Raw genomic sequence first — 27,522 nt, forward strand, 5'->3', positions numbered from 1 at the left:
TTTGTTTTTTTTAAATTAATATTTTTTTTTAGTATTTTTGTTTTTTTTAATTATTTTTTTTTGAAAATGAGTTTGTTAATATTAAGTTTTTTTCTATTTAGTTATCAAACTTTCATGACACGGATCCCAGGTTTAACGGATTAACCTGGTTTGATGGATTAACCTAGTTAATTCAGATTTTTTTTTGTTTCTTCATTAGTTTTTTTCTTCCTGTAGGTTTTTTTTCTTTTTAATTAATCTTTTTTTTTCACTTTAGTTTATTAATGTTAATTTTTTTTCTATTTAGTTATCACACTCTCATGATACGAATCCCAGGTTTGACGGGTTAACCTGATTTGGTGGGCTAAACTAGTTGATTCAGTTTTTTTATTAGTTTTTTTCTTCCAATTTCTTCTTTAAATATTGTAATTAACTATAACTAGAAGACATCAATCTTTTTTCTTTTAATTTCATGACACGAATCCTAGGTTTGACGGGTTAAACCAGTTGATTCAAATTATTTTTTCTTTTTCTTAAGTAATTTTTTTCTTTCAATTTCATCTTTTAATATCGATTTGATTAAGAATTAAACTTTATAATTTGTTTTGTTTATTGTTCATTAGATTATTATGATCTCATAAGGGGATTTTACTATACCCCTCCTTGCAAAGCACTATTCATTGAAATAATGCTTTGCTTTATTGTTTTTTTCTTTTCAATTAATATTTTTTTTAATTTTATTCTGTAATATTAAATTTTTTTTCCTTTTTAATTATTACATTTTTATAACAAGACCTTGCAAGCAGACTCATATCTAAGGCTCCGGGTTTGATGTTGCAACCAAATTCACTTACACTTGGGTCATGCAAGTTTAATATTATTATTAATATTATAAATATAACTTTTGGATTACTAGTAGCAAACAGACCCAATACTTTTAGGTATAATTTTATAAAAAGAGTTAACACTCTTAAATTTTAACTTTTTTTATATAAAAAAATTAGTAAAACGCGGGCCACATTTCTAATAATACCTAAAAACTCTTAGATATGACGTAACCACCAGACATTGATGAAAAAGTACATTCACATGTTTTTATTACTCATTAATTGCTCCACCTAATATGCAACCACAAGCTTTCAATGCCTTCAATATTGTCACGCCAGCAATTTATGCAACCAAAAACAATGCAGTTTTGTTAAAGTTAACTTTTTTATCCTATTACATCTAAGATATTTGGGAAAGCTTATGGAGCTTCATTGTACTTGATTTTTTTTAAAAAAATTTCAAACTCTTTTCCTTTTAATTATATATTTGAATGACCTAATTAGATGGAATTAGTATTGTAAATAGGGTAAAATGATCAAATTAAAAATAGGATTGAATTGTAAAACATAAAAAAAATATACAACTAATCCTAAATTTGCTACTATTTTTATTTTGATTTAAAAATTTATTTTATTTATTTTTCAGTTTCTGAGTTATAGAAAGAAGAGAGAAAGTAAAAAAAAAACTATAAAAAAAAGGAAAAGACAACCAAAAAGATTGAAAAAAAAATTAGTGTCAAAAGTTTTCATATGATCATGAATGAAGATTTGATTATATTGAGTTTTTTCTCTAAACATGTTTGAACAAGGAAATCAAATTTTATTTTTTATTTTTTTGGTTTGGTTGATCTAAGTTGTCTCGGTAATCTTAGAATGATCTGAGATTAATAGATTCTTTAAATAGATTCTTATAATAGATTTTTTTATTATAAAAAATAATTTGAAAAATAAAATTTTAACCTAAAAATCACACCCTATAATTTCTGGACTCTGATAGCGGTCCCTGAATTCTAGGCCGAGTAGCTGCAGGCGACACGTGTGCACATGGGAATGAATGTGAAGACAAACTAAAGGAAAAGTTGCGTAAAATAACTAAGGCTTCGTGGCAAATTCTTAGGAGTTAGGAGGACATAAATCACATATTTCCTAAAAAATGCTATTATATTTTTGGTAATTAATAGTTCACTAATAAGTTAGTTGGTCGGTAGCAGACAGGGGAAAATAGCTAGCTATGGAGGGGTCCTCGTGGTCATGGATGCTGTGGCTCGGTAATATTTAGCTGTGGTGGATTAAGAGAGTATTTGTTTTTGTAGTTGTTTTTATTTTTTAAGTAAATTATAGAAAAAAAAATTGTTTGGTTTCCTAACCTAATATATTTTGCATTTAAAACGTAGGTTAATTGAAAGTAATTTCAAGTTGTTTTTTATATATTGTTTGTGCTGATTGAATTAATTCATTTTTCTTTATCTTAAATGAATACCACACGCACTTATCTTTGATTTTTTTTTCTTTTAATATATAGTTTCAAAAATACAGTATAAAAATTGAAAAAAATATTTTTATGAATCCCTATGAATCTATGATATGGTCCTCGCATGAAAAGAAGTAGAAAAAAAAAAACCCTAAACATGTGATAGTTCAAATTCGAATCATATTTTTGTGCTTGAGGTTATGTTTTGTCTGGTGACAGATTCAATCCCATTTAGGTAATAAAAAAAGTATATGGGTTTACATAAGATTTAGTAATTAAAAACTCTGCCTTAACCATTAAAAAAAACTATAATTTATATATATATTTAATTAAAATAAGAAAAACTACCAAGATACAGAACAATACCTCTTTCTAATCGGATTTGAGTACTCTTAAGAAATATATTATATAATAATTTATTGTAATTATGTTTGCTGGGCTATGTCATGATCTAAGGAACGCATGTATAAATTGTTAGGTGTGGTGATTAGACGGCTCAATATAAAAATAAGGAAATTTCTCGTGTAATAAATACTAATGCCCCAGCAAGGATCCCATTCCTATTGTCACGTATCTAGCTTGCTAGCTAGCTGTCTTTTTTAAAATAAATTTGTGCATTCAATGATCCTCGAAGATGTCTATAAAAAGTGCATTTCCATCCTCGACATTTCCATCTTCAGCCAATAATTTATTTTCCTGCCAATCTTTAATAAGCTTCCAAGACAAGAAAATGTTGTCACACCCAATTCACCAAGCTAATGAAAAAAGTCCCTATGGAGACCTCACAAGAGAAGAATTCTACAAGAAGCACCATATTCTTCACCAAGACAGCTTCATGCTCAACAAGAAGAAGATGAAAATCTTCACTCAATTTTGGCGCCCTGATGATCCCACTTCTCAGCTAAAAGGGATTGTAGCCATGGTCCATGGCTACTCCTCAGAAAGCAGTTGGCTCAATGAACTAACTGCTATAGCCATAGCCAAAGCTGGATTCTTGGTTTGTGCACTTGATCTCCAAGGCCATGGCTATTCAGATGGACTACGTGGTCACATCCCAAATATCCAATATGTTGTTAGTGATTGCATAATGTTTTTTGACTCGGTCAAGGCTAACAGCCCTAACTTGCCAGCCTTTCTATATGGTGAATCACTAGGAGGAGCAATTTCAATCCTTATATGTTTGAAGCAAGGCTATACATGGGATGGCTTGATTTTAAGTGGTGCTATGTGTGGTATTTCAGCAAAATTTAAACCTATGTGGCCATTAGAGAAGCTACTTCCTTTGGCAGCACTATTTGCGCCCACATGGAAAGTTGTGGCCTCAAAGCCAGTCTCTAGCAGATCATACAAAGAAGAATGGAAGAGAAGGTTGGTAGCCAACAACCCGAATCGCCCGAAGTCAGGGAAGCCTCCGGCAGCGACTGCACTAGAGTTTTTGAGGGTTTGTGAGTACATAAGGAGGCATTGCTATGACCTCGGGGTTCCATTTCTAATGGTGCATGGGGAGGATGATTTTGCGTGCGACTTTAGGTCGGCTAGTTTTGTGTATGAATCGGCTTCAAGCAAGGACAAAACATTGAAGATCTTTCCTGGTATGTGGCATATGTTGGTTGGTGAGCCTAAGGAAAATGTGGAGCTTGTGTTCGGGACTATCTTGACCTGGTTAAGAGACCATGCTGCACAGCCAAAGCCAAAACCATAACAAAGCAATCAATTACTACTAGTTATATATCATGTCTTTGTTACTTGTGTTTCTAGCTGTAGCATATGGGTGGATGTCCCGGCAAGTACTGAAAAAGGTATTTTAGGATGAAAAATTAGATTTATCATCTAGTAATTAAATAAAACTAAATATTCTAAAATATATATTGATTTTGGAGATTTAAATACTTGGTTATTTGCAAAAATCTTAACCACAATCCTTTTCAAAAGAAGACTTATCATCTAAATTGTTTATAAATTAGGTATGGGATCCGTAAAGAAGATACAAATAAAATTAGACTTTGAACCATTTATTTCGGTAAGTTTTGAAAAAAAATTCGAAGTTTGCTATTATTATTCTATGAGCTTTTGATGGGAACATGACGATTTAGCCCAAATTATTAAATCATATTAAATTAGATTAAGATATTGGTTTAATTTCTGGCTTTAATTCTCTATTTTTTTGGATTCTTGAATAAAAAGTATTTCTCATAAAATAAAATTTAGAGGATACAGAATTGAGTTATGAAACCTAAGATGAAGCATATAATGACAGCACCCTCATGTGACCAGAAGCAATTCAGTTGTTTAGATCCTGCAGCATGCTTCCTACGAGTTAAGATTGACAAAATGAAGAAAGCAGCAACAATATTATGTCCATCAGAGAATCAAAGAAGGATAAAACCAGAGGAAGAGATGTGAAGGAAGCTACATACTGTATGGTGTTTTTATAAAATCAGACTAAGCTATGTGTATCAAAGAAAACATGCCACTTGACAGAAGGTTACAGCTCTCATCTGTGGCCATCATCACTTGCCTAGCCGATTTTGCTTCTTCGAAGCTCTGCAAATTGAGAGCATTAATGAACTTCAATCCAATCACTGAAACAAATACTTTCATCAGCTCATAATTTGTACAAAACCACGTCAATAGATTCCAAGTGCATGCATGCAGGTCAATATATAGTTGAAATCAATCAGCTTATTTTGCACAATGGATTAATATCCATTAATACCAACAGGGTTTCTCTGGATTGTCGTCATTGGTTTTTACTTTTCATTCACTTTGATGAATAGACAATTACTTTGTTAGGAAACAACAAAATTGGTCAGCTAAATTATAGTATAAAACTCAAGAATGTCCAACCTAGTTTATCCATGATTGTTCATGTTTTTTCCAAGTGTTGTTTCTTACTATTACTTGGCCAAAGAAAAATAAAATATTCCTTGACTTATTATAAAATGAAATCATAATCCGAAAAAGTTTTTAATTAGTGATCTAATTAACTTAATTAATTCAAATTTAAATAAGTTATGAAATTGAAAACTCTTTTATTTTTTTAATAAAAATAGTTGACACAATAACCCGGGTAAAAAGGCTCCAATGTAAATCCTAAAATTTACCACCAGTAAATAAATAAATAAAAATTGTATTATTAAGAAAAGAGTCCACATATATGTAAATACATTATATATAGGATAGTTATCATGTGTAGCACATTCCACCATTGTATTGTATACAACCCTAAAAGTATAAATACAAAGGGATGGTTGGTTTATCAATCATCATCACAATTATACAAAAGACTATCTCTCTAATCTTAACTTGTCTTTTAAAATCATCTCCTGATTATCCTTTTCTTCGTACGTTTGGGTGTCTTTGTTTTCCATTCCTCCGTCCATACAATACTCATAAGTTAGATTTTCGTTCATCTGCTTGTGTTTTTCTAGGATATAGTAACTCTCATTTAGGTTATCGATGTCTTGACTTGACATCCAAACGTATTTATCTTGCTCGTCATGTCCGGTTTCATGAACATGTTTTTCCTCTTGATAAATTTGAACAGATTGCAGTGCCACCTACAAATCCTATTGCCGCCACTATACCGGTTACTTTATATCATCCAAAGCCACCATCTTCAGCCCTTCCACCGTTACCCCCTTCACCACCTACATCTCATTTGGCTCCTTTACCATTATCTGCATGTTATTATCATGATCATGTTGTAGGTACAGGTTCAGATTCGCCACCCTCGCATGCAGTATAGGTTCAGATCGCTCCTGCCAGCTCCCCTGGTTCTTCTCCTGCTGGTTCCCCTGTTCTGGCGGTGACTCCAGCAGATTCTACAGCTGGTTCTACCCCACGGCCTGCACATATATTGAGCTCCTCATCAGGTTCTTCCTCTGATTCCTCTCATAGAATTAATCTATGTGTTGATCTGTCGAAATTCCAGCTTAAGCAGATACCGGCCAATGTTGATACCAACTCCTCCCAACCAGCCCGCCTCCATCCTATGGTGCTTCGACCACGTCCACCAAAGGATGTTAACTTCAGTGTTGCAACTCCCTCACGGGTTGCAACGTTACCTTAACAGGAGTCGTTGTCTTTTAAGGATGCCAACAGGTATTTGGTTTGGTATAATGCCATGCAGGAGGAAATCCAGGCACTTCACTCTAATCATACTTGGTCATTGGTGTCGTCTCATCCATCTATGAATGTGATTGGTAGTAGGTGGGTTTACAAGATTAAACGCCACGCCGATGGTCGGATTGACCGATATAAAGCACGGTTGGTTGCCCGTGGCTTTTCTCAGCAAGAGGGGATTGATTATTTGGAGACGTTTAGCCTAGTGGTTAAGCCTACAATGGTACGTCTTGTGCTCACTATTGCTGTCTCATATGGTTGGAATATTCACCAGTTGGATGTTCATAATGCTTTCTTGAATGACATTCTTCAAGAGGAGGTATACATGGCACAACCACCGGGGTTTGCTGATTCTGTTATGTCATCTCATGTGTGTCGTCTTCATAAATCTTTGTATGGCTTGAAACAAGCACCTCGAGCTTGGTACAACAGGTTGAGTGAGTTCCTCATTTCCATTGGATTTCAGGCATCCAAGGTTGACACTTCTCTGTTTATTCTCTCTCTCAATGGTGCCATGATTTCTCTACTTGTGTATGTGGATGATATTTTACTGACCGGGAGTAACTCAGCCTTGCTTCATAAACTGATTACTTTATTGCAAACAGAATTCAAGCTTCGAGATTTGAGTTCTGTTCATTTCTTCTTGGGTATTGAAGTTAAATCTACAGCTATGAGTATCTTGTTAAGTCAACACAAGTATGCACTCAATATTATCCAACGAGCAGGTATGGCTTCCTGCAAACCGGTTGATACTCCTTTGTCTACCTCCTCTAAACTAGGAATTGTGCCTGGTACTCCTCACTCTGATCCGACACGGTATCGACAGATTGTTGGAGCACTGTAATATCTTACTTTCACTCGACCTGATATCTGCTATGCAGTCAACAAAGTATGTCAATTTATGCATGCCCCTACTAATGATCATTGGGCTGCTGTTAAACGCATCCTCCGTTACCTGCAGGCTACATCACCCTATGGTCTGCACATTACTCGAGACTCTTTTTTGACTCTTCATGGTTTTACAGATGCTGATTGGGTAGGTAGTATTGACGATCGAAAATCAACAGGTGGTTATCTTGTATACCTTGGTTCTACACCTATCTCATGGAAATCCGGGAAACAACGCACTGTTGCTAGATCCTCTACAGAAGCAGAATACAAAGCCTTGGCTGATGGTACTGCTGAAATTTTATGGATTCGTTCTTTATTGGCAGAACTTCGGATTTCCACTTCGTCCATGACTACGTTATGGTGTGATAACTTAGGGGCCACTTTCTTATCTGCCAATCCGGTGTTCCACGCTCGTACCAAACACGTTGAAGTTGATTATCATTTTGTCCGTGATCGTGTTGCTAAGAGAGAAATTCAGGTACGATTCATCTCGTCAAAGGATCAACTTGCAGATGTTCTTACCAAGCCTCTCCCTCCAGTCTCATTTGCTTATTTTAGATCCAAGCTTCGGGTGGAATCTCCACCTTCAGCTTGACGGGGTGTATTATGGAAAGAGTCCACATATATGTAAATACATTATATATAGGATAGTTATCATGTGTAGCACATTCCACCATTGTATTGTATACAACCCTAAAGGTATAAATACAAAGGGATGGTTGGTTTATCAATCATCATCACAATTATACAAAAGACCATCTCTCTAATCTTAACTTGAATCAGTTTTTCTTTTTCTAAAATTCAAAATTGTTGAAAAATGGCATTAATTTTTATTATAAAAAAATAAATACCATAAAGAAATCTAAGTATCTCTAAATCCTCCTCGTTAAGTGCTTAAAACTTCAATGGCATGGTAAATCCATAAGCAGACCAAGGCTTTGTCTGACTACGCAGTGTAGATCCATACTAGCCTAATTTGGAATCAAACACGGTAGAAGCCGGGGTAAAATCACACCAACCGTGTGATTTTTTCTTACTGGAAAACCGATGCCATGAATCACGGTGTTTGGTTTTGGAATCATCAAGTGGATTAACAATTGATAAACGGTAGCTAGCAAAACAATCCCATTTTGACGATGATGTACCGCGAGGGTCCATGATTTGAAGATAGATTGAGATGTACCCAGGTAAAGCTTGGGAGTCACCTTTAGGGTAAATTAATAAACAGCAACCGTAACCGCCTCCTTCAAAATATTTACTCCACAATGCCCTAGCTTTAACACGTGGAAAACTCTGTACCGTCCATTTGCAGGTTGCGGAATACACCCCAAGCAAATGCGTTCCATATGGTGTGAAGCCGAATGTTATATTATAGTGCATTACACCCCAAGCAAAAAATTGAATCCATGACCCGCGGGTTGATTCAATGACCCCTTTCAAATCAGTTTCTGAATTGGACCTACAACTACACAGTGGATGCATATAACAAACATACATACATACATATAAAAGGGGGCATGTAATTGAGGCAGACACTTGATTCATCCATCATACACACTCACGTAGTCAACAGTTCCTCATTCAGGCAGACATCTCGCATTGAATTTGTACCATCAAAGTGTAAGCAAGCGGTCATTGTCCACGCATTTTTCCATCTACCCTAAAGGATGCTAGTTCTTCCTGCTTCTCTAATTCTCAAGCGGGACACAATGGAAGCAACAATTTCTCCTGGGAGTTAGCCGATTGAATCCCCCAAATAATCTGGACTCTTAACCCCAACAATAAAAAGATTATCACATGAAAACATAACTGTTGGTCTATCTAAGCTATTTGAATAACATGCAAATTGATTAGGTAGAGCAGATAGCATCCATTTGATGGATACCAACCCTAAACCCTAAGGGGTAGGAAATTTTACTATCCATAAAATTTCCTACACCTTAGGGTCGGTATCCATCAAACTTGGTTGAAATTGTAGTGCCTAGTTAAAATCACTCGTATGTTTGGCAATCAATTGCAATGTTTCTTGAACTAAAATTACTATTAAGAACATAACTTTAAGATTTTTATTCAGAAATTAAATAAATAACTCGAAAAAATGGTTTCTATCCTTGAAATCAAAAGTGATGAGTAATACAAGTTTTTTTAAAAAAGAGAAGAAAATGCTTGTTTTTATCTTGATAATGCTTTGAACTTAATGGATTAAGGTAAAATATATAACATTGGTATTTTTATAATTTAAAGTTATTTAATGTTATTTTTATCTTTTAAATAGTATACGCACCCTTTTTTTCATTAAAAAAAATCCATTTTCATGCATTTTGAAATGAAAGCTAATATACATTTTGATTTGTTTTTATAACAATCACCCATCAAACACTTTGTACTTTTAATTGCTTTACTTTGAAGAAGAACAGTAAAAAGTAGGAGACACAAGACACCATATAGGCTCTAAACCTTTCAGCTACTAAACTTTAAAACAAAATAGTAAAACTAGAAAAGCAAAATACCAAAGCGGTTTTTAATCAAATCAACTAATTGCAATTCAACAAACCAAAATCATTTTAAAAATTAAGTGCACTCACCATTTTCCTCTACCAAGGTCCACACCTATCCTTAAGGTGCTGGGGATCAAGGTTGAAACACTGGAATAATGACACCTTCCCTTCATTCAAGAATCCACAAGCCTGCTTATAGAAATCGAAGAAAGACGATGCCACACAAACACTTTAAAATAAGCTTAGTGCACTCATAATCCTTCAAATGAAAAATATTTCAAGCTCATTCAAACTCGCAAGCTTAGTTTCTTTTCATTTCTTTCCATTGTAAAGATACCGCAACAACAACATACAAATTCGCAAGACAGCTATTCAAACATGCACATGGACCATTAAAACTGACAATTCGTTTGCTAGCTGAAGGGGTGTAGGGTAGGATACTATTGGGTGGGAATAAGGTTGCGCTTCATTATAGTTTTCGGCATATTGGTTGAAGGAAGCTCCTCAACAAAAAGCAAGAAAATCACCAGCGAATCCCTGCTGTAAATCCCTGAAGAGGGTGATAAACTTTGTCTTCATGGGGACAAAATCCACAGTAATCTTTGGTAGACCCTATAATAATAATAAACAAACCAGAAACAATAATATAAAATACTATGCATGTAATGATAAAATACAACTCGTGCATAGAAATTGACAAACACACCAGAGTGCGAATAAGAAGGAACAAAAGAAATGCATAATTCACCTTCTTCCAACAAACAACATGCAGTGATTTTTTCGGCCTCTGTATTATGATTCCTTCCCCAATGAGCTTCTCCATGTGACAATTCAGCAAAAAACAATTTCAGAGACTTGTCATCTTCAGAAGCAGTGAAGTTGATATGCTCCCAAACACCCATAGAAAAGAAAGAACATGCAGATATGATCTCCACCAGCTTAAATTTAGCACCCTGAAAAAGAAATTGACGGGAACAAAAAAAATAAGTTGGGAGTACACAGAATTAATTTGTTTTTAGCAGCGGAAAATTAATAAAATAAAATAAACATTATAACTAGCAAATAGTACTAGATGATGCTGATTGTTTTAACCACCCAATACATAGAAATAACCCGAGGAGTTTTCACAGCCCAGAAATTTACCTTGGACTTGTTGTAGAATTCTACAGCATGATGGATCAACACCATAACAATACTGGCAAAACAGAGTGTTTATCTATTTCATGCACCAAACAATCCTAACAAGTTCATTCAAGCACCGAGATGAAGATTAATGAATCTCTGGAAAATATGACATGGATAGACATCGTAGAGAACTTTTGGGTTAAAACATTGTGCCGTCCTGTCCTTATTAGTGAGGGACTTCGAGTGTGTTGTCTGAGGTTTTTGAGCAACAAAATCCTTCAAATTTTTTCATCATCAAAACTGGTAAAGCAGTAAGCGATCTAAAATTAGTTTACCTCGTGCTTCTTGTTGTGGTATTCTATGCCTTGTTCTGCACTCCTCGTGTATTTTAGCAGGTCATTCCTGGATGGATGGATGGATGGATTAAAGAAAAGTAAACTTAAATAAATATTGAATTAGAATGAGATTTATTTATAAAAAAAGAATCAGATCTGGACAGAGTCATTCTACGCGTAAGAACAAGTCCCGAACAGCAAAGAAAAGCCAAAAATCTAACACTGAACATAAAATCTTTCCTCCGATCTCATATTTCAAGGAAAAAAAAATGCACCGTTTCTCACAATACCCGAGCTGATCTTCCCGAGTTTGGATTCCCCGATCTCGTTCAATATCCGGATCACCTTTTATCTTCCCTAGGACGTCGCCCATCCTCCGTTGCAGAATTTGCTAAGCGATTACTATTCCTAATTAATAATCCAGAAAGCCTAGGTATTATTATTAAGTAATAAGTTTTTATTTATATTGTGGATTATAACAGTAATATATTACTGCTTTCCTTTTTTTTTTTTCACTTTTTCGTTTTGTTTTTACTTTATTTTTTTGCATCTTTTTTTTTAATTTTTTTTTTAATATTGAGTTGGTTAAAAATTTTTATTTGTAATTTTTTTAAAAAAATACAATGGATTACTACGATATTTTTCTACTTAATTTTTCTATTTTATTTTTTTATTTTTTAAAATTGTATTTGTTGATTTTATTTTTTTAATATTAAGCTGCTTGAGAATTTAGTTTTGTAATTTTTTTTCTTTAAAACATTGTTGATTGTTACAGTTTTCTCCACATGATTTTTTTTTGTGTTTGTCTTTTTTATGATTTTCTCCAAAATTATCATTATCGATTTTATTTTTTTAATATTGAGCTGGTTAGAATTTAACTTTATAATAAAATTTAATCATGTGGAGAAAACACTGTAGCTTTCCTCACAAAATACTGTGGATTACTAGTCAATATGGTTTTTTTTTCTTTTGATTTTTTCAAAATTATCTTTGTCAGTTTTATTTTTTTAATATTGAGCTGGTTGAGAATTACAATTATAAATCATTACAAATAAGGCTAAATCATGTGGGGAAGCACTATAACTTTCATCACAAAACACTATGAATTGCTACAGTGTTTCCAACATAGTTTTTTTTCCTGTTTTTTTATATTTTTTTTTCTATCTGTTGATTTTATTTTTTTAATAGTGAGCTGATTGAGAATTTAACTTTATAATTTTTTTTCTTTAAAACACTGAATTGCTGCAGTGTTCTCTCACATGATTTTTTTTCAAAATTATCTTTGTCGATTTTTTTTTAATATTGCGTTGGTTAAAAATTATAATTACAATAAAACTAAATCATATAGGGAAAACATTGTTGTTTTCCTCACAAAACACTGTGGATTGCTACAGTATTTCTCTAAATGGTTTTTTTTTCTGATTTTTTCTAAAATTATCTTTGTCAATTTTATTGGGGAAAACACTATAATTTTCCTCATAAAACATTGTCAATGGCTACAATGTTTTTTCTCATGGGTTTTTTTCCTTCCAAAATTATGTTTGTCGAATTTTTTTTTAATATTAGATTGGTAGAGAATTTAACTTTGTAATTTTTTTTGCTTTTTAAAAGAAAAGCTAAATCTATGGCGAAAGCACTCTATCTTTCCTCACAAAATATTGTGGATTGCCGCAAATCATTTTGTTCAGTCTCTAAGTTTTTTTATCACCAACACAACTTTTTTTTCCGTCATGAAATATTGGCTTCATCATACCTTTAGTTTCTATTACTTATCTAGTGTTGCTTCACAATTATAACACTATCAAGTATATTTGTTTTATAAGCTTGCGGCAGCGCGCGGGCATGCCATCTCGTTATAGTTTAAAAGGCGTAGGAAAATAATGTACTGTGAAGATAAATTTATTATACTATAAACTACATAGTAAGCATAAAGTCTTTGCGCGGACGGTGGACGATATTATAGCATGGCGATGTTTTAGCTGTGTTTTTAGTTAAAAAGTGTTGTTGGAAGTATTATTTTTTCTGTTTTTTATACTAAAAATTGCTAGTTGCCAAATTCAATCTCAATTTCTTTTAAGATATTTTTAATTTTATTTTTTTTTTCTTTAGATTTTTTTTTCATTTCTTGTATTGAATTTGTTTTTTTTTAATAAATTAATGTAACTTTTTTTATATTGTACAAATGTTGGGTAAAGATAATTTTTTTCATTTCAGGTTGGGTTGAATTTTTTTATTAAAGCATTTTTATTTTTACGTTTTAAAAAAACTTTTAAAAAAATTTCAAATCTTTTTATTTACTTCTAATTAATATTTTTATATTATTTTTTTAAATATATTTTTAAAAACATATATTAAGATTGAATCTAGATCCGCCACCAACAATTTTTTTTTCTCATCTCTATTCAAGAGACAAGCTTGTTTATTTTTGTTCCTCAAACACCGTTTAGAAGGATGTTCACTTGTAATTTAAGACAGTTATACAACACTATTTAGCCCAACAGTTTTACTTAGTGGCAACACCAAAAAAAAAATTAAAAAAATAAATAAAATAACATCATTTTAATAAAAATATTTACCTTAATAACTCACAGGTTAATCTAGTAATCTTTTTTCAAATTAGTTATCAAATCAATATGACAATTATATCTTGGACACATATAACAAATATACATGCATATGAAAGAGATATATCTCAGTGAAAAAAATCATCACATCTTGTTCTACTTTCAAATTAAGTCAACATAGATCCGAGGATTACTAGTTATTTGACTCGCCTCCATTGCAGGTCATATATTGTTTTTTACAAAAATAATTATATTTCTAAGTGTAAATCAAAAAATTTATGCATATATATAATTTAATAAATTAAAAATGATATGTGTTAAAAAAAGTCATTAATAATAAATGGATAAAAATAGAAAAGCCAAAAGACATATAAATCAAGATATTTGATATTACATCACAAGTTTTTTACCTGATTGTGTTAAATGACTTTGTTTATCAAAATTAAATTTTTATTTAATTAAATTATTTGAAAATGCTTTCAAATATTGTTTTTTTTTAAATGTTGTTGATATTAATACATTAAAATGATTTAAAAATATAAAAAAATAATTTTAAATAAAAAATTTTCAAAATTTATGTAGTCCCGTTTAGAATGCAATGTCAAACCGACGCTTGTCCCAAAAGTTATATTGAAAATAAATTAAAGATATTTTTTTTATTTAAATAAACCCCTTTGTATTCTATTAAGACTACCATGCTATGAGTAATGTGTTCCGTTGTAAGATTAATTCCGTTTACTTTTTTGGTAATGAAAAGATTTGTTCTGCTGTGATTAAATTAGGGATTATTATTATTATTATTATTATTATTATTATTATTATTAAAATATTAAAAGAGGTAGTGCTCTATTTTTGTTTTTTTTTAATCTACGATTTTGTTTAATTTTAATATTTAACATTTAATTTGTTGATGATTGAACTTTATAGTTTGTTTCGATTTTGTTTTATAAAGGTGTCCGAACCTCATAATCCAGATCGCAGGTTTGACAAGTTAACCTATCTTTTTTTTTTAATTTTAATTTCATCTTTCAACATTTGATTTGTTAGGAATTCTCATTCATGATTTGTTTTATTTACTTTTTATAAGGTTATCTGAGCCTCATGACTAAAGTTGTAAGTCTAGAGAGTTAAATTAGTTTTTTTTCTCTTTTTTTATTGACTTTTTTTTTCTTTCATTTTTATCACTCAATATTTTATTGATTGAGAATTAGGCTTTTTGATTTGTTTTAACTTGCTTCCTATAAGGTCTTGATCTTATAACCCGAGTTATGGTTTTGACTCGAGTAGACCCGGGTCTTTTTTTAGTTATTTTTTTAAAAAAATTTGGATAACCTCCCGTATAGGGGAGGTGCTGCTGAGTTTTTTTTTTTTAAATGGAAATCATTTAATTTTTCCATTAATTTATGTAGATGTCATGGGGAAAGTCTATTGCACGTCGCGTGGACATAATCATTACTACTTCTTTTAGCAGCGATGCTAACTACCACGAGTCATTAGGTACCGATAAAGAACAGGCACCCGAGGCACAAACATCAACTCACGACGTGAGGTCATTGAGTGTGATGTCGCAACGTCGAGGGGGGGTCTCTTCACAACGAGATTCATTTACCTGCAAGTATGAGGTCCAATGGAAGACGACCTTTCAATGTAAGAATGAGTTTTCTACTTTCACAACGACATGTTTAATAATTTTCCTAAAACTAATTTTATGTAATGTAATTTCAGGTTTACAAACATTGAGGCTGCAAGAACAATAACATCAATCCTTAAATTGTCGATGGAAATTCTATTATTTCAATGGAGTTAGGTTTCCAGACATCCTGAATAAAAACTATAGATCAATACATGTTTTTGAGATTACAAAAGACGTAACTTTGGAAGCAAAACCAGTCAAGGTACTGGATTATAATGAGAAAGAACTTAGGAATAAAAAGATTCCTATGATTAAGGTGTTTTGGAGAAGTTCACAAATCGAAGAAGAAACATGGAAAAGAAAGTTTGAAATGAGAAGGATGTATCCTAAGTTGTTCTTGAATACCGGTAAGAAGTTAATTTCGAGGAAATTTGTTTTTTAAGGTAGGGAGGATGTAAACCCCAGGTAAAATCTTTGATGATAATAAAATAGAATATTATGAAAACAAATTGGGAGAATATTAATTAAATTACGAGAATGATGATGGATTGGAAATTCAAAGTAAAATGTTTTGTAAAGGTGTTAAAAAAATATGAAAAACACTTGGAAAATAAAAAATACAGAAATGTGAATAAATATTTTATTAGGAGTGAGTTACCTGGAAATAAAATTATCAGTATGTAACTTAATAAAATTTGAATTCACCCGGGTAAAAATTATATATAGACAGATATCGGGATCTGAGAATTTTATCCCTGGAACATAAAATTTACTTTTTAGGATATATAAGAAATTTGGTAAAAAGTTAGTGTGTGTGTGGGAGAGAGAGAGTGTGTGTGTGCATGTGCATGCTTAGCCAAGAAGAAAAGGAAAAAAGGAAATTGCCATATTTACACGTGGGAGAAGTAGAAATTGTAAGGGAAACATAAAATCTTGAGTGAAGATATCGAGAGAACATTAAACAAGCTTAGTAAACATTAATTGGAAGGAAGAAAATCAAATGTAGGTGAGTAGAAAATGAGAGGAAGTTTGGCCAAGATTTAAAAAAAAAAAGGGAGTTGGAAGCTTGATTTGGGAGTGTTTAGAGTTTAATTACTTGCTTGGTGGTAAGCAATTTCAAACACTATTGATCTAATTTTAATGGTTTAAGTCCTTAATTGATTGAATTTTTGAAATTAAAAAGTTAAGGTTCTTGAATAAATTTAGGGAAAATAAAGATTTATTGTAATTTGTTACGGGAATTAATGTGTAAACTAGAGTAAATTGGTTAAATTATTGTAATAGAAGTAAAACATTTTATAATTAAATACAGTTAGTGGTTAGCCAATGATGAGAGATTCTAGGGGATTTAATTGTGAATAAATGTTGTTAAGTGATAAATTTATAAGCATAAGGCTGCATTAGAATTGATGCAATAAATAAATGATTAATTAGAGAATGAAAGTAAGTAAAATAAAATAAAATTCTTCCCTCCATCTATTAAACAATTTCGACTAAAGGACAAACAAATTATGAAATTTAATGTAGCGGAAGGAAATGGATAGAAAAGTAATGAAATAATGTTAAATGGATGGTTTGAATAGAAAATCTCTGTGTTATCTATTTAGTTTTTATTTTTGGTCAAATGGAAGGGAAATAAGGAAATGAGAAATTTAATGTAAATAAATAGATTTGTGGAGAATTTTGATTGAAAATAATGATAATAGAAGTTGAGCTTGAATAATAATAATAATAATAATAATAATAATAATAATAATAAAAGAAAAGAAATGATGTGATGTGATGTCGATGTCGATGCATGAGAGGTTGTTAGATTGTTGTCGTAGTAAAGAACTTCAGCACAAGCTCAGTTATTAGGTATATACGCGAATCCTTAAATTTATTGATAATTAAATTTTATTTTTAGTTTAATTCTAATGAGTTGTGGTTAACTAATTAGCGATTAGTTATATTATTTCTTGAGGAAAACAAATATGCGATGCGATGAACTAATTCATGAATTAATAAAATTAGTGTCCTGGTAAATGGGCAAGTTGATGGACAAATTCCTGAGTTAATGAAATTAGTACACTGTTTAATGAGCATGTGTGAATAAGCATTGAAATGAATTATATTTCTAATTAACGTGCAATGTTAAGAATTAATTTTTCTTTCTACTTGAAAATTGATATCTTGATTATGTATTAATTTTATTAAAGATTTCTTTTTTTTTTTTCAAAACTCATGATTGTGTAATGTAATTTAATTGTAATTATTAGAGTAATTCATTGATTACATTTAAGTATGATGTGTACTATTATAATTATTTGCTTGAATTGATTATTAAAAAAAGATACCGTGATGAGAAAGTCCTCAATTATAGAATGAATGTGAAATTTTGATAATTTAAAAATATGGATGAAAAATTGATAATTTGATATCTAAAAATATAGCTCTCTCTCTCTCTCTCTCTCTCTCTCTCCATATATATATATATATATATATATATATATATATATATATATATATATATATATATATATATATATATAACCAATGTTTTGTGCACAAATATCACACACACAATTCAATTCATATCCACACTTATTATAAGACGATAAATGGGCTGCTTACCAGTTTATAGTGTTTGGTGGATGCGAAGGGGGTGGTGGCTGAGAGGAGTCAAACATGGTCAAAGACAGCCCAAGTTAATAAAAAGATGAAAGAAATGTAGCCAGTCAAATTAGTCATTTACGAATTGTAGGCAGATATCCGTAATTTGTGCAAGTCTTTGTAATTACCTTATATAATTTTAGGTTATTGTAATTTATAGATAATATAATATAAAAAGCAAAACCACCACAAATCATTAGATTATAATACCGATTAATGTTGGCAACAAATGATAATAAAGTTTGTTACAAGTCAAAACATTTAAAAATAAAAAATATTATAACTATAAAAAAACACCTAAAATATTCTATTTTTATTTATCAAAGTCTTCGTTTGTCAAAATAATTATAAACTTTTATATAAAAAAACTAAAATTCTATTAACACTAAATGGAAAAATTATTCTCTTCAAATAGAAAAAACTACAAAAACCTAATAATATTGAATAGAAAATAAAAAAAAATGAATTAATAAAATATTTATTTTTTCTAAAACATAGCCTCTATTATAATGCATGGGAGACCCTATCCCTCTAGATATATCGGTGCAATAAGAAGATAAATTGTCATGAATAATTTATCTGCCTTGATGGAGTGTTTTTGTCATGAATAATAAAAATCTGATTAAAATTTTAAAAAAACTGATCGATTTGGTTCGATTTTAATTTTATAAACCTGAAATCAAAAAAACTGAACCTAATCAAAATTGATCGGTTTGAACTAGTTTCGGTTTAGTTTTGATTTTTTTAAAAAAATTAGTTTCATTTTTTTATATAAAAATCAAACTAAAATAAAAATAATTACCCCTGATTAAGTGTATGGATGAGTGCGAAACACCATCTCTATTTAAAGGCTTAAACTCATCCAATCTGGGCTTAGTATTAGGCTAAAAATGAATTCATTGTCTATACAAATAGGTTCGAGGCCATAGTTTTTCATTCAATGGGTCCAGGGGATATTCTTTGATCATCCCCAAAAAATTGATCTATGAAGCCATCTTCTGAAGAGTTCATAATTGGTACCTATTAAATTAATTATTATTATTTTTAATTATAAGACATCTAAATAATAAAATCACACTCAAGTAAAAAATCAAATTATTCATTTTTTTTAATTCTAAACAAATTCTATAATACAAATCATACATTAATACAACAAAATTATTATTATAAAACAATTAAATATATAAGTAAATTATAAATATTACAACACATATCAATAAATTAATTTAAAATTTAAATAAGACGGTCTGTTTAGTTGGTGGAGTGAAGCTTAATAAAAAAATAAAAACAAGAAAAAGAAGCTTTGTGTCGACAAATTGTGGTGGCTGGACTTATCGATAACAACCATATTATTATATTTTAAAATAAAAACATTATTCATGACAATTTATTTGCTCATGGCACCGGCATGTATAGAGGTCCTTTTAATCAATGTCCCGATTTTTCTACTTGAGCTCCGACGATGGCATCGCTTAAGGAGGATTGAACGTTACAAACACACTTATGGTTCTGACAAAAACAAGTATTACACAAACATTTCTTGCCTATACACCAACATCTTTGGCCTGCACAGTCTGCATCTTTATTGCAACGCAATGTAATCACAGTGCTTCTTGCTTCTCCTACATGTGAACCTGTCGTTTGTGTGTGAAATTAAATGAAATATAAGAGAGAGAGAGAGAGAGAGAGAGAGAGAGAGAGAGAGAGAGAGAGAGAGAGAGAGAGAGAGAGAGAGAGAGAGAGAGAGAGAGAGAGAGAGAGACTAACAAGAAGCAATGATTAAGAGTGTAAAGACCAAGAAAGTCAGCTTGAATGAAGACTTCTCCATCTCTCTTTCTTTGCTATGAAAATACCTTAGAGATATGTAAATGCCGATTACTTGTGTTTTTTTAATGCAAAGAATAAGGATAGACTCTCCCATTGTCATGTTATATAGGTGAGGTTATGGGACTAATAATGGAAAGGTATATCTTATTGGATTACATATCTTTTCTTTCTATATCATATTAACTAAAAAAATCAAACTGAAAAAAACCGATTAAAATTTTGAAAAAATAGGCCAGTTCTGTTTTATAAGAAAAAAAAACCCGAACCAAAAAAAATGAAAAAACCGAGTCAAAACTGGAAAAAACCGAGCCAAAACCAAGAAAACCGAGCCAAACCGGAAAAACCAAGCCAAATTGGTTTGAACCGGTTTTGTCCTAAAAAACCAAACCAAACCAAAACAGGTCGGTTTGAACCGGTTTTGGTTTTTTTAAAAAGAATTTCGGTTTGGTTATTTTTTTTGATAAAAACCGAATCGAACCGAAAATAATCACCCCTATCTATAAATTATAATAACTTAACATATAAGGTAAATATTAAGAAGGGAAAAGAGACTTTCACAAGATAAGATTTCGAACTTAACTTAAGATAAATATTTATTAATGGATTTATGTTGTATTCTAAATAGTTACGTGTTTGGACAAAACTTGCCAACGAGATAAGATTTCAAATTTGAATCATATCCAGGCCAATATTCAATATTTGGGTTATTGTTGATGCATGAATTGTTCAGATTATGTGAATTCACCATTTTATGGTTTCTACATTGTGCTTGTTTACCATTTAAACTATATTATATACATTATTTTTATAAATTCTTATATTAATTAAGAATATTTTTAAATATTATTTTATTGAATTTCATTGAATTTTTATTTTGTTCTTGAATAAGATAATATAAATATTTTTAATAATATTAGCAAGTGTTCCTTTTGTACAGCCTATTATAAAAACTTATTTTTAAATTTTAATAAGTTTATTTAGCATGAACACTAATTTATGTTATCATTAATTTATTTATTTGCGCTCCACCGCGGTCTGAACTATGTTTTCAAAAACATTAAAAAAAAGTTATTAAGAGCACAAATATTTTTTTTGCAATGCTATAAACTCAAGCAAGACGATAAATCTTTAAGAGCTAACTTGATATAAATTAATTTATTTAATAGGTTTAAAGGAAATTCGGATGACTTTTTTTATTTTCAAAAAATAATATTAAATGATTAAATTAAAAAAAATAAAGCAAAAAATAAAAAAAGAACATTGAGCCATATAAACTTTTCAAATCAGTAATCCGGGATATTAGGTAAAAAATATCATACATAGAAAAGCAGTAAAACTCAATTATCAGTAATCTAATATCGAATGATAAATTATCATCATTATTATTATAACAATTATTAGTCACGGTGTTATTATTCTCATTACTAATATTATTATTATCATTATATTACAACTACCATCATTACTACTATTATCAATAAGTAATATCATAATTATTATTATTATTATGACCACCATTATTATTATTATTATTATTAACATTGCTATTATTATTATTATTATTGTTATAATTATTATCACCGCTAGTATAACTAATATTATCATTACTTTTATTTTCATCATCATCACCGTTACTATAGCAACTAAGGGAGAGATCAGTATTTTTATTATTATTAATATATTTATTTTTGTTATTAATAGACATACTCAGTTTAAAGGGTCAAGCCGAAGAGAACAAGCAAAAGCCCATCATGTTATTTAAAAGGTCTTGAAGCTACCAAGACATGTAAATTCATGGAGGAGTTGAAGGCAGTTTGAACTACTGACCATGGTATTCTTTAATCAAGGAAAAAGGTGTATGATCACATAATTAAATAAAACTTCTGTACACAGTATTTGATTTTCATCAGGACAGCAGAGCTTAACGAAATTTTCCTTGGCACCAGGTAACAGACATATTCATCAAGGTTCTTTTAACAAATATTCAATCATGATTCATGTTACCAATAGTCCCCACAAGAGCAAGTTCCTCCCTTGAAGTGATGGAACCGGCTGGAATCCCTCACAATAATTTCCCTCTCAGTAATTATAGATATAAATTTTGTTACAGTGTGGCAATCACCACAGACCCTCAAGTTCTTGAAGATCCGAATAGGAGTTTTAGGAGAGGTGCTAATAATTCCATAAGCAATAGCCAGCCTCTCACTATGGCCCATGAGGATGTGCTCCTTCTCATCCTCTTCAACATCTTGCAACACAAAGCAAAGATCTGGAACATAACCAATGGTCTTTATTTTTGAAGTCAAATCCCTCAACTCCCTGTATATCTCCTCACATTTGGGATGAGTTTGGTTGCCAGTGTAGAAGACGTCGACCTTGTTGTTCAATATGATTGAGCTCCATCCAGGATTCTTCCTCAATCCCCTATCTCTAGCTAGTGATCTCACATCATCCACTCCTTCCCATTTCCCAACGTTTGCATAAATATTTGATAGCAATACATAGTAGCCAGCGTTCTCTGAATCAACTTCAAACAAACGTTCAGAAGCATGTTTACCCAGCTCAATATTTCCATGTATTCTGCAAGCATTGAGAAGGGCACCCCATGCAGAAGCATCAGGCTGAATTGGCATTGTTTTTATAAAATTGAATGCCATTTCCAATTCCCCAGCTCTACCAAATAAATCTACCATGCAACCATAGTGCTTCAAACTAGGCTTAATTCCGTACTCTTCCTCCATCATGTTAAAGCACCACTGAGCATCACTGACCAAACCTGAATGACTACAAGCTGACAATAGCGATACAAATGTTATATGATCTGGCTGCACTCTCTCAGCTCTCATCTCTCTAAAAAGCTCAAGAGCTTTCTCACCATCCCCGTGAACTCCATAGCATGATATCATAGCATTCCAAGGGACTGAATTTTTTCTAGGTACTTGGTAGAATAATGATATTGCATCATCTAATTTTCCACATTTACCGTACATGTCGATGAGGCATGTGCCAACAAAGACATCTGAGTAGAGACAATTTTTAATAACTTGTCCATGAATTCTCATTCCTTGCTGCAAGGCTCCCACATGGGAATAGGCTGGTAGAATGCTTACCCATGTCCCTTGATTTGGGATTATCTCTTCGTGTTCTTCCATCAAAAGATATACTTCAATTGCCTCACTCGCAAGGCCATTTTGAGCATAACCAGTGATCAAAGTATTCCAAGAAACCACATCTTTAATGGGGACTCCTCCAAAAACTGCACGCGCAGAATCTAAATTGCCAATTTTGGCATACATATCCACAACCGCATTCCCAATGATAATATATTCCATAAACCGACCTTTCCTCATGACAAATCCGTGAACAGACCTGCTATTTCGATGATCATTTAGTTGAGCAACAATGGAAGCTAAACTGACTAGAGTCAACAAATCAGGTTGAACTCTAGCTTCTTGCATCTTATGAAAGAATAAATGAGCTGTAACTGGATTGTTGTTTTGCTCATATGCAGCAATCATCGAGTTCCATGATACAATATCTCTTACCACTATCTGACCAAAAACTTTCTGCGCATGCCCCAAGCTACCAAATTTGGCATACATGTTAATCAAAGCATTAGACACAAACAGTTCGAATTCCAATCCATGCTTTATAACATACAAATGAATTAACTTGCCACTTAAAATATCACCCACTTGTGCACAAACAGGAAGAACACTGGCAACAGTAATAGCATCCATTTTTACCCCTTCAAATCTCATCTCATCTGTGATATCCAACGCTTCTGCAGCATTCCCATTCTGACAATAACCAGAAATCATTGCATTCCATGAACCTCTATCACGAGCAGGCATATCATCAAACAATTTTCTTGCATCCCCCACAAGCCCAAATCGCGAATACATATGTACCAGGGAAGCAGCTACAAATACATCCCATTCAAAACCCAACTTTAAAACCAAGCAATGTATCTTTTTCCCATCTAGCAGATCTCCACAAGCTTTAACCACAGGAGGAAAAGTGTAAAAATCAGGTCGAGGACCAGAGGTTGAAAAGAACTGGTTGAAACAACCCAAGGCTTCGCGGAAACAACCATGGCTAACATAAGCAAATGCCATAGAATTCCAGGTATAAACATCTTTATTTGGTAGGTGGTGAAAAGTCCACCAAGCTAACGAAACATCACCATGCTGAGAATACAAATTTACAATCTTTGAGGAAAGGAAGTTGTCTTTAAATCTCCCTGACACCACAACAAGTGTATGAGCACATTTAACCTGCTGCAACTTTGTGCAGGATTTGAATAAAGCATTGAAATCAATCCTTTTCCACAACAAGTGTTAAGAGGATTTAAAGAGAAATAGTAAAAATGTTATCTCTTTAATAATAATCTATAATATTTACTAATATTTACCTCTTTAATCAACTAGAAAATGACACTATCCACTTGGAGATAAGAGATGAGATTTTGCATGAACGTAAATACAAAAAAAAAATCCATAAGCCTGCTTATAGAAATCAAAGAAAGACGATGCCACACAAACACTTTAAAATAAGCTTAGTGCACTCACAATCCTTCAAATGAAAAATATTTCAAGCTCATTCAAACTCGCAAGCTTAGTTTCTTTTCGTTTCTTTCCATTGTAAAGATACCGCAACAACAACATACAAATTCGCAAGACAGCTATTCAAACATGCACATGGACCATTAAAACTGAGAAAGCTTTAACAAATGGATCTGTGGGAAAATTCCTTTGCTAGCTGAAGGGGGGTAGGGTAGGATACTATTGGGTGGGAATAAGGTTGCGCTTCATTATAGTTTTCGGCATATTGGTTGAAGGAAGCTCCTCAACAAAAAGCAAGAAAATCACCAGCGAATCCCCGCTGTAAATCCCTGAAGAGGGTGATAAACTTTGTCTTCATGGGGACAAAATCCACAGTAATCTTTGGTAGACCCTATAATAATAATAAACAAACCAGAAACAATAATATAAAATACGATGCATGTAATGATAAAATACAACTCGTGCATAGAAATTGACAAACACACACCAGAGTGTAGGGTAGGATAATTAACCTTCTTCCAGCAAACAACATGCAGTGATTTTTTCGGCTTCTGTATTATGATTCGTTCCCCAATGAGCTTCTCCATGTGACAATTCAGCAAAAAACAATTTCGGAGACTTGTCATCTTCAGAAGCAGTGAAGTTGATATGCTCCCAAACACCCATAGAAAAGAAAGAACATGCAGATATGATCTGCACCAGCTTAAATTTAGCACCCTGAAAAAGAAATTGACAGGAACAAAAAAATAAGTTGTGAGTACACAGAATTAATTTGTTTTTAGCAGCGGAAAATTAATAAAATAAAATAAACATTATAACTAGCAAATAGTACTAGATGATGCTGATTGTTTTAACCACCCAATACATAGAAATAACCCGAGGAGTTTTCACAGCCCAGAAATTTACCTTGGACTTGTTGTTATAGAATTCTACAGCATGATGGATCAACACCATAACAATACTGGCAAAACAGAGTGTTTATCTCTTTCATGCACCAAACAATCCTAACAAGTTCATTCAAGCACCGAGATGAAGATTAATGATTCTCTGGAAAATATGACATGGATAGACATCGTAGAGAACTTTTGGGTTAAAACACTGTGCCGTCCTGTCCTTATTAGTGAGGGACTTCGAGTTTGCTGTCTGAGGTTTTTGAGCAACAAAATCCTTCAAATTTTTTCATCATCAAAACTGGTAAAGCAGTAAGCGATCTAAAATTAGTTTACCTCGTGCTTCTTGTTGTGGTATTCTATGCCTTGTTCTGCACTCCTTGTGTATTTTAGCAGGTCATTCCTGGATGGATGGATGGATTAAAGAAAAGTAAACTTAAATAAATATTGAATTAGAATGACATTTATTTATAAAAAAAGAATCAGATCTGGACAGAGTCATTCTACGCGTAAGAACAAGTCCCGAACAGCAAAGAAAAGCCAAAAATCTAACACTGAACATAAAATCTTTCCTCCGATCTCATATTTCAAGGAAAAAAAAATGCACCGTTTCTCACAATACCCGAGCTGATCTTCCCGAGTTTGGATTCCCCGATCTCGTTCAATAGCCGGATCACCTTTTCTCTTCCCTTGGACGTCGCCCATCCTGCGTTGCAGAATTTGCTAAGCGATTACTATTCCTAATTAATAATCGAGAAAGCCTAGGTATTATTATTAAGTAATAAGTTTCCATTTATATTGTGGATTATAACAGTAATATATTACTGCATTCCTTTTTTTGTTTTCCCTTTTTTTCCTTTTTTTTGTTTTTTTTGTCACTTTTTCATTTTTATTTTATTTTATTTCCTTTTTTTTCTTTTAATTTTTAATTTTTTATATATTTTTTAATATTTACCTGATTAAAAATTTTTATTTATAATTTTTTTTAAACTGTGGATTGCTACGATATTTTTTCACATAATTTTTTTATTTTATTTTTTTTATTTTTTAAAATTTTATTTATTAATTTTATTTTTTTTTAATATTAAGCTGATTGAGAATTTAGTTTTGTAATTTTTTTTAAACATTGTTGATTGTTACAGTGTTTCTCTATATGATTTTTTTTTGTGTGTGTGTTTTTTTTATGATTTTTTCCAAAATTATCTTTATCGATTTTATTTTTTTAATATTGAGCTGGTTAGAATTTAACTTTATAATAAAGTTTAATCATGTGGTGACAAAATACTGTGGATTAATACCGTGTCTCTCTACATGGTTTTTTTTTTCTTATGATTTTTTCAAAATTATCGTTGTAAGTTTTATTTTTTAATATTGAGCTAGTTGAGAATTATAATTATAAGTCATTACAAATATGGTTAAATCATGTGGGGAAGCGCTATAGCTTTCATCACAAAACACTGAGAATTGCTACAGTATTTCCAACATGGTTTTTTTTCTTGGTTTTTTTTCTAAAATTATCTTTATTGATTTTATTTTTTTAATAGTGAGCTGATTGAGAATTTAGCTTTGTAATTTGTTTTTCTTTAAAACACTGAATTACTACAGTGTTTTCCTACAAGAGTTTTTCCAAAATTATCTTTGTCGATTTTTTTTAATATTAAGTTGGTTAAGAATTATAATTACAATAAAACTAAATCATATGGGGAAAGCGTTGTTGTTTTCCTCACAAAACAATGTGGATTGCTATATTATTTTTCTAAATGGTTTTTTTTATGATTTTTTCTAAAATTATCTTTTTTTCTTTCCAAAATTATGTTTGTCGATTGTTTTTTAATATTAAGTTGGTATAGAATTTAGCTTTGTAATTTTTTTTGTTTTTTAAAAGAAAATTTAAATCATGTGGTGAAAGCACTGTATCTTTCCTCACAAAATATTGTGGATTGCCGCAAATCATTTTGTTTAGTCTCTAACTTTTTGATCACCAATACAACTTTTTTTTTCCGTCATGAAATATTAGCTCCATCATATACCTTATCTAGCGCTGGTTCACAATTATAACACTATCAAGTACATTTGTTTTATAAGCCAGCAGCAGCGTGCGGGTATGCCATCTCATTATAGTTTAAAAGGCGTAGGAAAA

At 31.5% G+C, this 27,522-nt stretch overlaps 4 protein-coding genes across 8 annotated transcripts; 1 reads left to right on the forward strand and 3 right to left on the reverse strand.

Annotated features, from left to right (window-relative positions):
- The first annotated feature begins 2,971 nt into the window (after positions 1 to 2,971).
- LOC133689483 (caffeoylshikimate esterase-like) lies at positions 2,972 to 4,141 on the forward strand. Its single transcript, XM_062109342.1, has one exon. It carries the CDS (start codon positions 3,008 to 3,010, stop codon positions 3,977 to 3,979), a length of 972 nt encoding a protein of 323 aa, XP_061965326.1. The 5' UTR covers positions 2,972 to 3,007; the 3' UTR covers positions 3,980 to 4,141.
- Positions 4,142 to 8,645: 4,504 nt separating this feature from the next.
- Positions 8,646 to 11,688, reverse strand: LOC133705685 (uncharacterized). 3 transcript variants are annotated; one of them, XR_009844327.1, is made up of 5 exons: positions 11,542 to 11,688; positions 11,252 to 11,318; positions 10,540 to 10,744; positions 9,879 to 10,403; positions 8,646 to 9,061 (listed from the first exon to the last, which is right to left on the reverse strand). XR_009844327.1 is itself a non-coding variant. In XM_062131038.1 (4 exons), the coding sequence occupies exons 1-4, from the start codon at positions 11,622 to 11,624 to the stop codon at positions 10,315 to 10,317; spliced, it is 444 nt and encodes a 147-aa protein (XP_061987022.1). In that variant the 5' UTR covers positions 11,625 to 11,688; the 3' UTR covers positions 10,052 to 10,314. The 3 variants fall into 3 exon arrangements, 2 of the variants coding, with proteins under 2 accessions (XP_061987022.1, XP_061987015.1); XM_062131038.1 differs by lacking the exon at positions 8,646 to 9,061 and having other exon boundaries at positions 10,052 to 10,403; XM_062131031.1 differs by lacking the exon at positions 8,646 to 9,061 and having other exon boundaries at positions 10,052 to 10,403; positions 11,527 to 11,688.
- A 10,109-nt stretch (positions 11,689 to 21,797) lies between these two features.
- LOC133705619 (pentatricopeptide repeat-containing protein At4g33990-like) lies at positions 21,798 to 24,264 on the reverse strand. The gene has a single exon (XM_062130921.1). The coding sequence runs from the start codon at positions 24,043 to 24,045 to the stop codon at positions 21,928 to 21,930; it is 2,118 nt and encodes a 705-aa protein (XP_061986905.1). The 5' UTR covers positions 24,046 to 24,264; the 3' UTR covers positions 21,798 to 21,927.
- A 209-nt stretch (positions 24,265 to 24,473) lies between these two features.
- Positions 24,474 to 26,157, reverse strand: LOC133705700 (uncharacterized). 3 transcript variants are annotated; one of them, XM_062131063.1, is made up of 4 exons: positions 26,005 to 26,157; positions 25,719 to 25,785; positions 25,005 to 25,209; positions 24,474 to 24,883 (listed from the first exon to the last, which is right to left on the reverse strand). In XM_062131063.1, the coding sequence occupies exons 1-4, from the start codon at positions 26,085 to 26,087 to the stop codon at positions 24,795 to 24,797; spliced, it is 444 nt and encodes a 147-aa protein (XP_061987047.1). In that variant the 5' UTR covers positions 26,088 to 26,157; the 3' UTR covers positions 24,474 to 24,794. The 3 variants fall into 3 exon arrangements, with proteins under 3 accessions (XP_061987047.1, XP_061987038.1, XP_061987054.1); XM_062131054.1 differs by having other exon boundaries at positions 25,990 to 26,154; XM_062131070.1 differs by lacking the exon at positions 25,719 to 25,785 and having other exon boundaries at positions 26,005 to 26,155.
- Between the last annotated feature and the right edge of the window lie 1,365 nt (positions 26,158 to 27,522).

This window comes from Populus nigra, chromosome 1, assembly GCF_951802175.1.
Source record: "Populus nigra chromosome 1, ddPopNigr1.1, whole genome shotgun sequence".
Lineage (NCBI taxonomy): Eukaryota > Viridiplantae > Streptophyta > Magnoliopsida > Malpighiales > Salicaceae > Populus > Populus nigra.